Source organism: Crocodylus porosus, unplaced genomic scaffold (assembly GCF_001723895.1).
Source record: "Crocodylus porosus isolate Cpor-Errol unplaced genomic scaffold, CroPor_comp1, whole genome shotgun sequence".
NCBI classification, from domain to species: domain Eukaryota; kingdom Metazoa; phylum Chordata; order Crocodylia; family Crocodylidae; genus Crocodylus; species Crocodylus porosus.
Genome location: NW_017728886.1, coordinates 44362728 through 44377557, shown reverse-complemented (window position 1 = coordinate 44377557; position 14830 = coordinate 44362728). Strand labels below are relative to the sequence as shown.

The 14830-nt window shown below is 42.7% G+C and overlaps 1 protein-coding gene across 4 annotated transcripts in view; it reads right to left on the bottom strand.

Moving 5' to 3' along the window:
• DYNC1I1 (dynein cytoplasmic 1 intermediate chain 1) overlaps positions 1 to 14830 on the bottom strand; it is a 286334-nt gene that overhangs the window by 246298 nt on the left and 25206 nt on the right. For 2 of the 4 annotated variants that reach the window (XM_019533589.1, XM_019533608.1), the window contains exons 2-4: positions 11637 to 11751; positions 7623 to 7737; positions 752 to 893 (exon numbers count right to left, since the gene is read on the bottom strand). In XM_019533589.1, coding sequence (XP_019389134.1) covers positions 752 to 893; positions 7623 to 7737; positions 11637 to 11744 — 365 coding nt within the window. In that variant the 5' untranslated portion in view covers positions 11745 to 11751. The remainder of the gene's footprint in view (positions 1 to 751; positions 894 to 7622; positions 7738 to 11636; positions 11752 to 14830) is intronic. The other 2 variants (XM_019533617.1, XM_019533598.1) reach the window with 1 other exon arrangement.

Genomic DNA, 14830 nt, shown 5'->3' with positions numbered 1-14830 from the left:
GACAGATTAGTATCAACTGTCTCTTTCTATGACTTTGGGACTACTTTCATTCCCAGGTTTGTAACTTCCTTGCCATACATGCTCATAGTTCCCTTACTTAATGAACTCTACAACCTCTGGAGTCCATGCCCACATGTAGGGTTGAGTAGATTTCATTAGAAACCTTGGTAGACCTACTTGACTCACTCTACCCACAGCTCTTTGATATCCATAGTTTGCAGAGAGGAGAATTTCTGAAGTGCCCCAGATGTTCCAAGAAGTTTCTAAATAATCTATTCCCAAACCCTGTCTCCCTCTCCCTCACTTTTGCCTACATGTATTATGAAGAATTCTATCATCAAAATCTCAGATTGATCAGTATTACACATTTAATATTGTGGCCAACACGAGTTTAGTGGGATTATTTTAATGTATAAGGATTACTTGTGTAATCGAGCATTTGCAGGAACAGCCCCTTTTCTGTGTCCCTAATCACATTTCCATATGGAGCAGACAGACTTCTAAAAATTGCTTTACACACAGACCTGATTTCTGCTTATTAGTTTCTATTGACTATAATTTAAGATCACCCCTGTTCCATAATGTTACTTGATATATATCATCATCCTTTTTTACATGGTAACACATGGTATAGGATGTAGTAAGAAATGGAGGTGAAAAGTCTAAAATGTATTTGTTTAAATAACTAAAAATAAAAGCATGATGCAACTAGAAGAAACATTCTTTGAACACTATACAGATGTTGTCTTACCTTCCTACTGGTCCCAGATCTCCTGAGTCCTGGCTGCCAGCTTCACTGGGAGTGCTCACTGATTTCGAAGAGGGAGACATAGGGGTTGGGACTAAATAATGAAAATAACAGGTATCCCATGTTAAAACATGCAGCGACTGCACTGATGAAGAACAGTGTCAGACAAATCAAAACCAATGAAAGAAATGATAGTGGATGGATGATTAGGAGTATTTGAAATGGTGAAAGCAAATAAGGAAAGGAAAGAAAAAGAAAAGGAAGAGAATCAAGTGAATTTTAAATAATTTTTTGGAAACTTTATAACTGAAACTAATTTAGACAGGACTGAAAGCCAATTCTGGTTCTATAGATAATACACCGTGGTGGGGAGAGCTATCTTTGTTTCTTTAATTTTAAATGTGAATTGTGAGAGGGATACAGATAGAGACACACAGACAGAGACAGAGGACATTTATAGGTGTGCTCTGGGAGGTGGGGGTGGGGGCATGCTTTAATTAGCGCAGCTCTGAGAGCCGTGCTAATTAAAAGCACCCAGAGCATCACGTGTATCAGCGTCTCCATGCCAAAAAAGGAGGGCAGGGCACTTTGAACTAAAGCTCATCAAATGAGCTTTAGTTCAAAGCTCCCCAAAGCCATTTTTCAGTGCGGGAACACTGATACACATGACACTGGAGTCTGCTGTAGTGCGGCAATCACCACACGTCAGGAGACTTGATTAATTGAGTCTGCTCCAATGCGCTGTAATTACAGCACAGCCTCTCTGCATGTGTAAAGAAGCCCAGAGAGATGAAACAGAGAGAGAGGCACAGAGAGATAGACAGAGAGACCATATATATGTTTTGCTTGTTTGTTAGGAATCTAGGCCAAAGCAAACGCCTTTAAATTCTAATAGCACTAGGCAATTAAATAATTGAATGTAAAAGTAAAATATAAGTAAAATAATTGAATGTAAAAGTAAATATACTGCCTACTGGTCACATTTTGCAGTTTCTTCTTGTAAATAAAATATAAGGGGAAAACAGAATAGAGAAATCTGCCCAGGGGAAAAAAACTCTCCAAAAATCAAGAGAGAATGCATATGAACTTGTTGCATTTTAGTTGTTTTGCTGTTTTTTTCTGTTTTGTAAGGTAATTTAAATTTCAAAGAGACATAATGAATCTGTTGTTTGGGACCTGATATATCCCCATTGATAAATAAATAAACATTTGATCAGACCCTGAGAGTTCTTTTTCTGTGGCTAAGAAAAACTACTGGAATATACTATTTGCCTGTATATGCAAAGACAGGTCTGTCTTACCCAACTGGAAAGAAAAAACTTATAGCTTAAGGTCAGCCTGAGTTAAAGCTCTTATCCAGAGAAATAATCAATACAAAAAGTAAAAACATTCTGAATATTTTTTCCAAATTGTCTCAGCAATATGCAAACAATGAAAAATGTAGGGATGGCCCCTGTCTGTATTTAATGCAACTGTTCTTAGGAGCAGCCACATGGAAGAAAGCACAGTAAAGAGAGGGATTTTAATGCAACAGTGAACTGTTTGGTTCAAATCATGTGCATTTCCTTTAACAGATTTAACAAAGTAAAACTTTCAACTATTTTGTTATACCTTATAATGTATAATAACATATCTGTCAAAAGACCTAGATTTTGCATATGGCCAGACATTTCATACAAACTGTCACTAGGGACTGTCACAGAAACAAATGTACTATAAAGAGTGAATTCATTTTCATGACAGCCCTTTGACAGGGACAGGTATGCAGCGGTTGCTTAAACATTCCATGTCCACTTATTTCACAGCTATTAGTTTTACTTGAAGCTCTGTGTGTGTGTGTGTGTGTGTGTGACCAAGGCAAAACTATATATATAGTTTTGAATATATATATGCAAAGGCAAAATTACAGTCCTTAGTACATTTGAATTGTCAATTTAAAGGGAGAAAAATGGATTTCTATTGCTTAACTAAAAAAATAATTGTATATGTTAAATTAAAGTTCTTTTGATAATGTCATAGAGAAATTTATCACTTCAAGTTAAGAAGTTGGACTATTCTGAGTGTTTGTATACATTTTGTTTTAGATACTACAAAATTATTAGACCATAATTTGGGGATGAGTAGATTGAGTATTTTGTGTTTTTTTTCTGTTAAAATTACTATTAATCCATTGCTTTTGTAGCATCTTTACATAATATATAAAATACAATATATTTAAGATCCAAGTCTATTAAGGAAAGGCCTAGGCAGGAACAGATGCATCCTGAAGATGAATGCATGGCTGTACAGATGGTGTCACCAGAAGGGATTTTGCTTTTTCAACCACAATATGTTTCCAAGAAGGATTGCTAGGAAGAGACAGGAATTGCCTAACAAGGACAGGGAAGGGCATCTTCACAGACAGGCTCTCTAACCTAGTGAGGAGGGCTTTAAGCTAGGTTTGCCAGGGGATGGAGACCAAAGCCCTAAAGTAAGTGGGGAAGCAGGTCATCTGAAGGAAGCAAAAGCAGGAGGGGAAAGCAGGGGAGGCCTTTTCATTCTTACTGAGGAAGTAGAGAAATCAGCTAATTACTTTAAATGCCTGTACATGAATGCACAGAGCCTAGAAATCAAGCAGGAAGGACTGGAAGTCCCTGTACAGTCACAGAACTGTGATGTGATTGGAATAACAGAGACTTGGTGGGAGCTCGCATGACTGGACCACTGTCATGGATGAGTATAAACTATTGAGGAAGGACAGGCAAGGGAGAAGAAGAGAAGGAGCTGAGCTTTACGTAAAAGAGCTGTATGATTGCTCAGAGCTCCAGTATGAAACTAGAAGACAGATCTGGGTTACAGTCAAAGAGGAGAGCAACAAGGGTAACATTGTGGTGAGTATCTTCTATAGACAACCAAACCAGGAAGATGAGGTGGATGAGGCCTTCTTTGAACAGGTAACAGAAGTTTCCAGATCACGGGCCCTGATTCTCATGGGGGACTTCAATTACCCTGACATCTGCCTGGAGGGCAATACAGCAATGCACGGGCAATCCAGGAAGGCTTTGGAAAGTGCTGTGGACAACTTCCTGGTAGAAGTTTTGGAGAGTTGGTTGTGGTTTTCTTTATCTGCTGCTCACGAACAGGAAAGAATTTGTGGGGAACATAGAAGAAGATGGCAATTTGGGCAGCAGTGACCATGATACTGAGTTCAGGATCCTGAGGAAAGGAAGGGGAGCAGCTGAGTAAGGACCCTGGACTTCAGAAAAGCAGACATCAGCTCACTCAGGGAACTGAAGGACTCACTGGACTTCAGAAAAAAGACTTTGGCTTGGCCAGGATCTCTGGGAGCCAGTCTGAGGGGAAAAGAAGTCCAGGAGAACTGTTTTTACTTTAAAGAAACTTTAGCAAGGGTGCAAAAGTGAACCATCCCAAAGCACAGGACAACTAGTAAGTACAACAGAAGACTAGCTTGGCTTAGCAGGAAACTCTAGCGTGAGCTAAAACACAAAAAAGAAACCTACAAAAAGTCAAAATTTGGGCAAATGTCTAGTGAGAAGCATAACTATTGTCCAGGCATGCAGGGATGAAATCAAAGAATCATAAAAAAATTAGGGTTGGAAGGAACCTCAGGAGGTCATCTAGTCCAACCACCCCTCCCCACCCTCCCCCGCAAAGCATTACTATCTGCATCTGGGGCTCCTGTTACTGTAAGGACAGAACCGGCAGTAGATGGAGCCCAGACAACAGAGCAGCGGTTAGCCACAAGAGGGAATTCAGCAAAGAAACACTGCTGCCTAGGCATGGAGCTGCCCATTAGAGGGAAAGGGTGCACCTGTAGGCAGTCAGGGGACCTCACCATAGGGTAACTAGCTAGGACAGGGAATAGGGAGCTAGGACAAAATGTTTAGACCCAGCATGGGTTTAGTTGGTCTTACAGCCAGCGGGCTTGGGAGTCTTTAGTTATAGCCAGTGGGCTTATTCCTTTGTTGCACTTTAGACTGGTGGTTTGGGTTGGGTTGGGTTGGTTGGGATTATCAAGGGTTGGTGGAGGTCCCAGTAGTACCTAAGGGCACGAGAGTGTCTTGAGCCTGTCAAGGGATGAGGGAGCCCAGGACAGAGAGTAGGCTTGAACACAAAGGCAGGCTACAGCCAGAGACAGATGGTAACCTAGCATGTGCTGGAAACAGGTAGGGGACAGGGGGCCCAGACAGGGCCAAAGCACACTCAGTTCCCAAAGCAGGTCAGAGACAATGCCTGGGGGCCCAGAACCAAAGTACTGAGATAAGAGCTGGAGCCCAGAAGCCAGGTCCAGCAAAGTGCGCGCAGGCTGGAAGGGCCCACTAGAATAAAGGGATGGAGGCTGAGAAGGACAAGGTCCTGACAAGGGAGTGATGGCAAAGTAACACATGTGAGGCATGGGTATGGCTGTAGGGATGGTCAGAGGCTGTGAACAGCCCTAAAGCCTACAGATGCCTAAGGGGGCAAAGACAAGCTAGCAAGACCCACTTAGCATAAAGGCAGGGTTTAAACTGATGGAGTCTGGGAGGGACCTGCTGAATGTCAGGAAAATGGTGGTCTGCTGTAGGACATATTAGGGAGCCTTCCTTCTGATCAATTAAATACATAGCAGGTGAATGAGAAGGGGGAAGTACCCCAGAACAGGAGTCCACAGCAAACACTGAGTGGTCACCAGGGGGTATCACAGACACTCCTGGAGCCTGAACTTGCTACACCAACTATATCATCCTGACCAGGGCTTTGTCTAGCCAGGTCTTAAAAACCTCCAAGGATGGAGATTCTACAACCTCTCTAGGTAATATGTTCCAGTGTTTTACTACCCTCCTAGTGAGAAAATTCTTCCTAATATTCAACCTAACCTTCCCTTGTTGCAACTTGTTTCATCATCTGCTATCACTGAGAACAGTCTAGCTCCATCCTTTTTGACAAGTTGAAAGCTGCTATTAAACCCCGCCCCCTCAGTCTTCTCTTCTCCAGACTAAATAAGCCCAATTCCCTCAGCCTTCCCTTATAAGTCATGTGCCTCAGTCCCTTAACCATTTTCATTGTCCTCTGCTGGACTCTCTCCAATTTGTCCACATCCTTTCTGTAGTCGGGGGCCCAAAATTGGACACTTCCCCTCTATCTGCTGGCAACATTCCTACTAATGTAGCCCTGTGTGTTGTTAGTCTTCTTTACAACAAGGACATACTGTTGGATCATATTTAACCTCATGTCTACTGTAACCTCCAGATCCATTTCTGCATAGCTCTTGCTTAGGTAGTCACTTCCCAGCCTGTTGCGGTATATAGGATTGTTCAACCCTAAGTGCAGAACTTTTGCACTTCTCCTTATTGAATCTCCTAAAACTTCATTTGGTTCAATCCTCCAATTTATCTATGTCTCTCTGAATCCGAGAGAGAATCCTATGCCCTCCACCATATCTACTACTCCCCTCAACTTGCTGTCATCAGCAAGCTTGCTGGGGTTGTGCTCTATCCCATCCTCCAGGTCACTGATGAAGACATTGAACAAAAGGAGAACCAGGATCCACCCCTGGGGCGCTCTGCTTGAGACCAACTGCCAATTAGACATCAAGCCATTAACTACTACCTCTTGAGCCCGACAATCCTGCCAGTTTTCTGTCCACCTTACAGTCTACTTTTCCAACCTGTACTTCCTTAGTTTGCTAACAAAAATGTTGTTGGAGACTGAAACAGGATACCTAGAGAGGCTGTGGAATCTTAGAGGTTTTTAAGACCCCAGGTAGACAAAACCTTAGCTTGGATGATATAGTTGAGGATGATCCTACTCTGAGCAGGGGGTTGGAATAAATGACCTCCTGAAGTCCCTGCCAATCCTAATATTCTAGGATTCTAATGATATCTACTGACTGGAATCACAGTAATATGCTTTACCGAAATAGGGATGTATTTCTATAAATGCTGGTTGCTTCAACTGAGGAATCGAGATCTCAGTTCAGTACATTATCCCTACTCTGAAAAATCACATAAGCATGTACGTTCAAGAATCAAGGCCTGACTGTTTTCTTGAATTTCTAAAAGACTCTAAATTTTGTAAAATCTTAGCCCCATTGAAATCAGTGTCACAACTTCCATATTAATAATAATTGATTTTTTCTAGGAAATTTATGATGCTTTTAAATGAAATGGAAAGAGAAATAAATGAAAAACAAGCAAACTAGTTTCTCACATCAGGGACCACAGATTAAATCACACACAACATAAAATATATGCAAGTCACATTAATACAACCACAACAATTAATGAAACTTATAGGATAAAGTTAAGCCACATGTATTGAAAGTGAAGACTTAGGCTTTAAGAACTAAACAATCAAAAAACAGGAAAGCAAAAACAGTACTGATAAATTCTACCTCAGCAATAAAAAAAGAATTGATGACATATCTGTTACTATTTTATATTTCTCTTAATTATCTCCCTTTACGGCTTTATTTGTTTTAAACTATAACACTCCATATACATACTTCCCTGTTGCTGTATATAGATACCAGAATTGTATTTATGGAGCAATAACTGGAACTAAAGAAACAGGATATTAAAAAGAATGGCATTTTTTGTGGTGTTGGGTAGATGAGAGAGAATATGAACAGCAAACAAAGAAATTAAAACTACTGACATTCACAGATGTTCCTTGTTTGTATTTATGAAAATTCCTTTATAAAAAACAAAGCTGATGTTTAGTGATGCCAAGTACTGGGATCGCTATGAATTGGTGTTTAAGGATGACATGAATGGCTTCCAAGCAAAAGAGTTTATTCTGTTAACACAGCCAAAAATAAAGGGAAGCATGCTTTAATAGAAAGAAGGAATTAATTGAGGAAAAGTCAAATGTTAATAGGTGCTTAGCTAAGTACCTAGAGGTGGTTCTGGGGATATACCAATGCTCTGTAATAAAGCCTCAGTCTCTCTTCTTTTGCGGTCTAGATCTGAATCCTCCTGGGTCGGTTCTTTCTTTTGTTGCAGATCAGCCTAATATAAAGAGAATTAACAAATAGCTTAAGTGAGATAAACTAAGATTTCTTGACTGCAAGGAAGATATTTACTTGCAATAATTCCTGGTCCATAATAGGAGTACTGTGAAAGACAAGCAGCTAAAAACTTAAGGGATTTATAAACAATAATAATAATCTCATCCAAAATAAACTGGAGGACTCCATTGATTTTTGGGCTGGACCGATAGAAAGTCATTTTCAGAAACTGAGACAAATTGCATGGACTAGGCAAACATTCATTTAATGGCACACTGGGATCTCTTCCCCAACTCCAAAAATCATGCCTTCTGCCATGTCACACGTGCATTGCAGGACACACAATTTTGGAATCAGAGATCAGATGCCAACTATGCCATTACATCTTGCCTGGACAGGTTCATGAACCCTGGGGCTGGAACCAACAGGCCTGGTGCCAGGCCTGGGTTCTACAGTACAGCCAGTTTCAGATTCCAGCAGGTCCCAAGGCTGGGACTGACAATCAGCTGCTTGCCAGTCTCAGCCCTGGGACTGCACCAGGGTGCCAAATAGATCCCAAAGCCCTGTGCACTGGGATATCAAAAAACCTCATATATAGACCAGCTATACCTATTTTTTAAGGTCCCAGTGTGCTGGGGCCCCACGATCTAGGATGTGGGATCCACATGCTCTGGATGTTAGAACACTGTGTGTACAGCTGGCTGCACATGTAGTTTTTAAAGGTTCCAGAACAGGGGACCCCATGATCAGGGAACCTCAACCATTCCTGGGGTCCCCATGGCCGGGATGTGTCAAGTGCCTTACCCCACAGCTCCTGCACTGTGAAGTAAGGGAGTCAACCTGCTGGGGCACAGGCAATTCCATGACTCTCCATGACCTGGCTCCCCTGACCCAGCTGATGAGTGTCCCCCAATCAGTACCCTGAAAACAGCGGAGTGCAGCCCCATGCAGAGCTGTGCCACATAGCAGTCAGCCTGCCAACACAGCAGAGATGTCAGCCAAGCCTCGCCATTCAGTCTGCATCAGGCTGCATGGTGGGGACCATGTCACACATTCAATTTAAGGGAAGATGGCATTTAGCCGCAAAATTACACACTTGTAGAATAATTTTGTGGCTTGGTTTCTCATTTAGTTGCACCATTAACTGCTTGAATATGTGGTCAGGTTACTATTTAAAATTCCATTAACTGGTTAATCGTGTCTTAAAATGTACAGTCTGGTAGGGGCCTATAACTAGTATAAAAACGAATGAATGAGGCGCTGCTCCTGCTTCCATTTGAGTCAATAGTAGAACTCTTAGGCTAGGTACAGACATTCAAAAAACCTGAGGTGAAATCTATCTAAGTTATGTGGTTTTCTGTAAGCAACGTAGTTTAGATCAGTGGTCTCCAAACTTTTTTGCTCATGCACCCCTATCATTAAAACATTTTTGAGCACACACCCCCTATCAGTAAAAAATTTTTGAGCACGCACCCCCAATATATGTGTATTTATATAAATAGAAATAGATGTTCTAATATTTTCTTCCCGCACCCCAGTGGATTGTCTTGCATGCACCCCACTTTGGAGACCATTGGTTTAGATCATTCATGATCAGAACACAAAATTGCCCTTTGGTGGGGGAGCAAATCTTAGACGGGGTTCCACCATTTTTAAACCAGCCTATGAGTGCCAGACTTCTGTTCTTCTGGGTATAGACTGGTTTTGTGTGCCAAACTTCTGTTCAGTTATGAGTATGGACAGGTTTCCAATCACTTATACCAGTAAAAATGTAATGTCTGTATCTGGCCTCCATGACAAACAATGAGAGTTCAGAATCCACAGTAAGGGGAGCAAGTGCTCTGAATTCCTTGAAATCTGATTTAATTTCTGTGAGACACTCATGACAAAGAAGTTTTACCAGGGATAGAAGGTTAGAGGGTGTCTGAGTCCTCCTAGATCTTGAAACCTATGATAAGAGAGGCAATTTGCTGTCATGGTTGCTTTCTCTCTCCATTGTCTTTCTAAATGAATTAGGTGGGGAAAGGTGGCTGTTTCTCCTCCTATTCCCCTGCTAACTTTTGGGCTGTTTGTTAGTAACTGAACAAAACCATCCAAAATGAAAGGAGATGAAAGACGCCATAAATTGGAAATCTGATTTCTTATATCACATCACATTCCATAGTAATTCTATAAAATACATGTACACTATTAAAGTGTCAGTTTAAAAGGAAACCAGTTATTAGTAAAGGATAACAGGTGCTTTAAACTATAGTAAGTGTTGACATTTGAAGGAAGGAAAATATAATTGCTTAATGCTTTTTTGACTTTGCATGAAAATTAATATCCATTCCCTGTCAATTCTCGCCTCTATTCTGCTAAGTGACTGAATAAAAAGAAGTATAAATCCCTTAATGAAAAACCTAATGCATATTGTCAAGGACAAATAAACTAATATGTCAATCACAGTTTAATAGAACTGAAGACTGCACAAATGCCAGGAGGCTAAAATGCAATTGCAATTATGCTTTACTTTACTGGAGAATAACAATTGTGAACCTGTTACCTTAGCCAGATCGAGCCTGTCTTAGGACTATGAAAATACTTATTATGGTTGTAATAGCTTTAAAAAGTCAACCCCCTTTCTATCTCCCTTAGCAGAATAGAGCTCTCTCCTCCACTAGAAGAAAACCAGAAGAAAGCCCTAAAGCAAATCATATTTTCTTTCTACATACAGATCATATCATGTCAGCTAGGATTACCATATTTCCAGTTCCAAAAAAGAGGACATGTGTCAGGGGTGGGGGCATATGATTGTGGGGGAGGCAGTGATATGACAGTGCCCTATCCTTGCCCATTCCATTGCCCCTCACTCCCAAGCCACAACCCCACCCCAGCCCTGCTGCTGCATCTCAATCCCTACTCACAGACCCCTGGCCCTGCCAGTGCCCCTCATTCCCAATCTACAGTACTCCACCCACCTGAGTCATACTGGTGCCCTTCAATCCCAACCCACAGCCCCCTGAGCCTACTGGTGCCCCACACTCCCAGCCTGCATGCCTCTGGCCCTGCCAGTGCCCCACACTCCTGACCCACAGTTCCCCGCCTCTCAGTGCCCCTCACTCGCAAACCACAGCCCCCCCCAGCCCTGCCAGTGCCCCTCACTCCCAACCCAACTCCCTGCTCCCTCCAGTCCTACAGTATCCTCCAGCTACCCCACCCACATAAGCAAGGACACCAGCGTGGCCCTGCTGCCCCTGAAGGCCCCCCACCTCCTTACCCTGCTGTAGGGGCAGGCACCCTCCCTCATCTCCTATGCTCTGCTGAAGCCCCCATGCCTCGACAGCTTCCCCCAGCACTGGCACCCATCCCCTCCACACACACACACACAGAGTCCCCAAGCCCTGGCCCTCCAACCCCTGCTCACAATAGACTTACCTGCATCCAGCTGCTGGGACTGCTTCCACCACCCTGCCTAGCTGCATGATGGCCACATATGTGGATGTGGTTCCCCCTGCCTCCAGTCACCCTCTCCCATTCCCCCCAGCCCCAAGCAGCTCCTTGCTAGGGCAAGCCGGAAAGTGCCTGGAAAAACACTGATGCTGAGTAAAGCAAAATCCAGGACATTTGATCATATTTTTTAAAAAACAGACAGAGATCAAAGGATCAAAAAAGATGACAGGTCCAGGAAAATCCGGATGTATGGTAAACCTATGTCAGCTGAGAATAGCTTAAACGTATCTGTTTTGAAAACAATTTTTGTTTTAAACTTCCTTGACTGAAAATAAGCATTTCTATTTTGGGCCTACAGCTGAAGTAGTTACAACGATCATTTTATACATGAAAGCCATCTGGCATAAACAAAGATGGTAAGACCTAAGCAAGCTCTTTCTGTCATTTAGAGATGCTATGCATATTTACCTCTTTCTTTTTCCTCTCTTCTTCCTTCCGTTTTTTCTCCTCTCTTATTTGGGCTAACCGCTGCTTTTTGCGCTCCAACTCTGCTTTTAAATCACTTTTGTCTGACATTGCAGCTCTGTTAGATGATAAAATAAAATTAGAGAAACTGAGAAAAAAATAGAAGTAAACTTTTTTTTTTACTTATTTAAAATGTGACTTTCTTGCAACAGAAGTTATGTTCATGACATTACTACAAATGTGTATGTATATAGGCAGTAGGCACTGGCGCTTGGAACTACAGTGACACTGCTGAAAACAACACCTTTGTCAGGCAATTTCCCATCCTAGTTTCCCCAAAAGGTATGCAAAAATCTGTACTAATTATCTTCATTAAAGGAGCACCTTTGTCAGAAGTACCTATTTTTTGTTAGTCCTTTCAACACTTTGGGATCTAATTCAAATCTGTTGAATCATGTGGAAAGTCTCCCAGTGACTTTAACAACTCTTTTTTGGATCAGATGCTAGGGTACATATCCACAAAAGGATTTAGGAACCTAAAGTGAGACTTGGATAATATTTAGGCATTATAAATCTAATCCCACCCCCATAGTACCTTAAGCTCCTGTAAAGATCCCTAAAGGACCTAAGATTCTGTTTTAGTATAGGCCCAGAACTGCCATGGTCTTGGCAGGGCTGAAGAGGTTTGTACTAAGTGCAGCAATGCTCAACCTTTTATGTCCAGTGGGCTGGATGGGCAGTGCCCAGCCCCGCCCCACAGACCAGATCCGGCTGGTGGACCCAATCGAATTCCCCAGGGCAGATGCAGCGGGAGGTTGAGCCAGTCCAGCCCTGATCCAGCTGTGTGGGGGAAAGGGGCTAGGCCTGGCCCCAGTCCAGCCTCATGGGGCAAAGGGGCATGGCCCAGTCCTGTGGGAGTGTGGAATGGCTCAGACCTGAACCAGCTAGGCACAGGGAGGCATGGCCCAGCCCCACAGGAGGATGGGGGCATGGCCTGGACCCACAGAAGGAAGTATGGGGAGGAAATGCGCTAGCCATGAACCAGATGCGCAGAGGGAAGGGGAAGTGGCCTGACCCTGATCTGGCTGTGTAGGGGGGGAAAGTCAGAGCTAGGCCATGAACCCTTGGTGCAGAGCTTGGGATTTCGGCAGCAGGGAGGAGTGGCAGTATTAACTGCCACCAGTACCCTACAGCCAAATTTCCTGAACCTCATGGAGCCCCATGGTCCAGATTCCAAGGTTTGGCAGGATGCATTTGGCCTGTGGGCTGGAGGTTGAGCACCCCTGATTTAGTGCATTTGGAATCTGTAAACTAAGTGTTCCTCTTTAGGGCCTATATGGGCAAGCACATTAGATATAAGCCAACAAAACAAGACAACTACCACCACTTCCATTCTGTATTAGGCCCTCCTCAAACTGGGGGAATCAAGCCAATCTCTTACCTCCCAGGACAATGCCTTAACCACAAGGCTAGATGTGTGGAAGATAAGTAAACTACACCATTCTCTCCTTCTTGATGCTGTATCATTTTGCAGAAAAATGGGCATTGCTCATTTGTCCAGAGAGACGGAGACAGAGTTAGTGAGCACAAGATTATCTAGCCCAGCACAGTGATTAGAACATTCCTTCATGAAGAAGACCTAGATTCCAGTCTCTACTCAAAGGCCAGTTTATGTCGTTTATTTTATAAAATACTTGTTTTAAAAGGAACATTGACACGTATTCTTGCTTTGAAAGGAACAAGTTAGGCACTTATATCCAGGAGAGGTTTGGGGCTGTGAGCCCCAGTCTGACTCAGGTGACTACCTGCATGCCAAAACTATATCTACAACTACGAGAAGGATGAGACAAATATATTCTTACCATTTCCTGTTGGCCACCTTGGGTGCCTGTACCAGATCTAGGATTTTGAGAAGGGGGTGCAGATGGTATGGCACATCATTACACAGCACATTTTTCTCTAGATAAAGAGAAGCTAGTAGCTTTACTAATATGCTAGGGGAGCTAGCACTATATTATGCAGCTTAAGATCAAAGTGAAAACAAATATAATTATTGAAATGTTGTCTCATTTTCTAGATAATATATTACATTTTAAATACTCCAATACACTAGGAAAAGAATAGTTAAAAAGTGTGTCCCATAATCATTCTAATTAAATATCAGCTGATTGTCAGTTCCACTCCTGTGGTTCAGATTCATAAAACAAAATCTAACCTTCTTAACCATCTTCACAGTGCCTCCAATACCTCACTGTCAGTCATTTCAGACAAGGTTCTTGGGGTGAATCTGATATCTTTTATTAGACCAACTTAAATAGTTGGAGAACAATTTTTAAGCAAGCTTTCGGGTTCAAAAACCCTTTGTCAGGCTAATAAAAAACCCTTCGTCAGGCTAATAAAGGAAATCAAATTCACCCAAAGAAGCTTGTCTGCCTATGTCCTTAGACCAACACAGCTACAACCTACACCCCTATCAGTCATTTCTACACTTGAATTAATAGTACCACACCTGAGTTTAGGTTTTTAGCTAAAGCTTAAAAAGGTCTGCAGGGCTGTGAAATAGAAGACAGACCTTACCAGGAAGGGCTAGCAGAGAGCAAAATTGCGGAAGAAAAGATAGTTTGCATAGGGGAATGTCAAGACCATTAAAAAGAGAGTCCTTAACACCTGTTGAGTAGAGAGAGCTTAGCAGAAGTCAGGGAGATGACATAACAAGCCTTGAAGGTAATTGACTATCTCAGGGATGTATGGATAGAAATGTTGTTTCCCCTCCCAGGCAGGTGGTTTTAACTACTGTGTGGAGCAGGGATCAAGGGGGGCACTTTAATGTCAGTCTTGCTACATTTTTATTTCATGCAAGCTAAGTCATCCTTTGACCTTATCAAGCAGTCAAACTTGGTTCAAAGTTTCTTTCTAGAATATTAAATGATGCTTACAACAGGGTCAAACTGACACGGCTCGGAGCACCCCCAGCCAGGTCATGAGGTGCTACAAGGAGTTGGGAGCGAAGCTTAGGGGTCTGGGAGCTCAGGCGGTGTTTTCGTCGATCCTCCCAGTCTCAGGCTATGGGCTGAGGAAGGAGAGGAGGATCCACGCAGTGAACCAAAGACTGCGGAGCTGGTGTCATCGGGAAGGCTTTGGCTTCCATGACCACAGCCCGCTCTTTGGCGAGAGAGGCAGCGAGCTGCTGGGAAGAG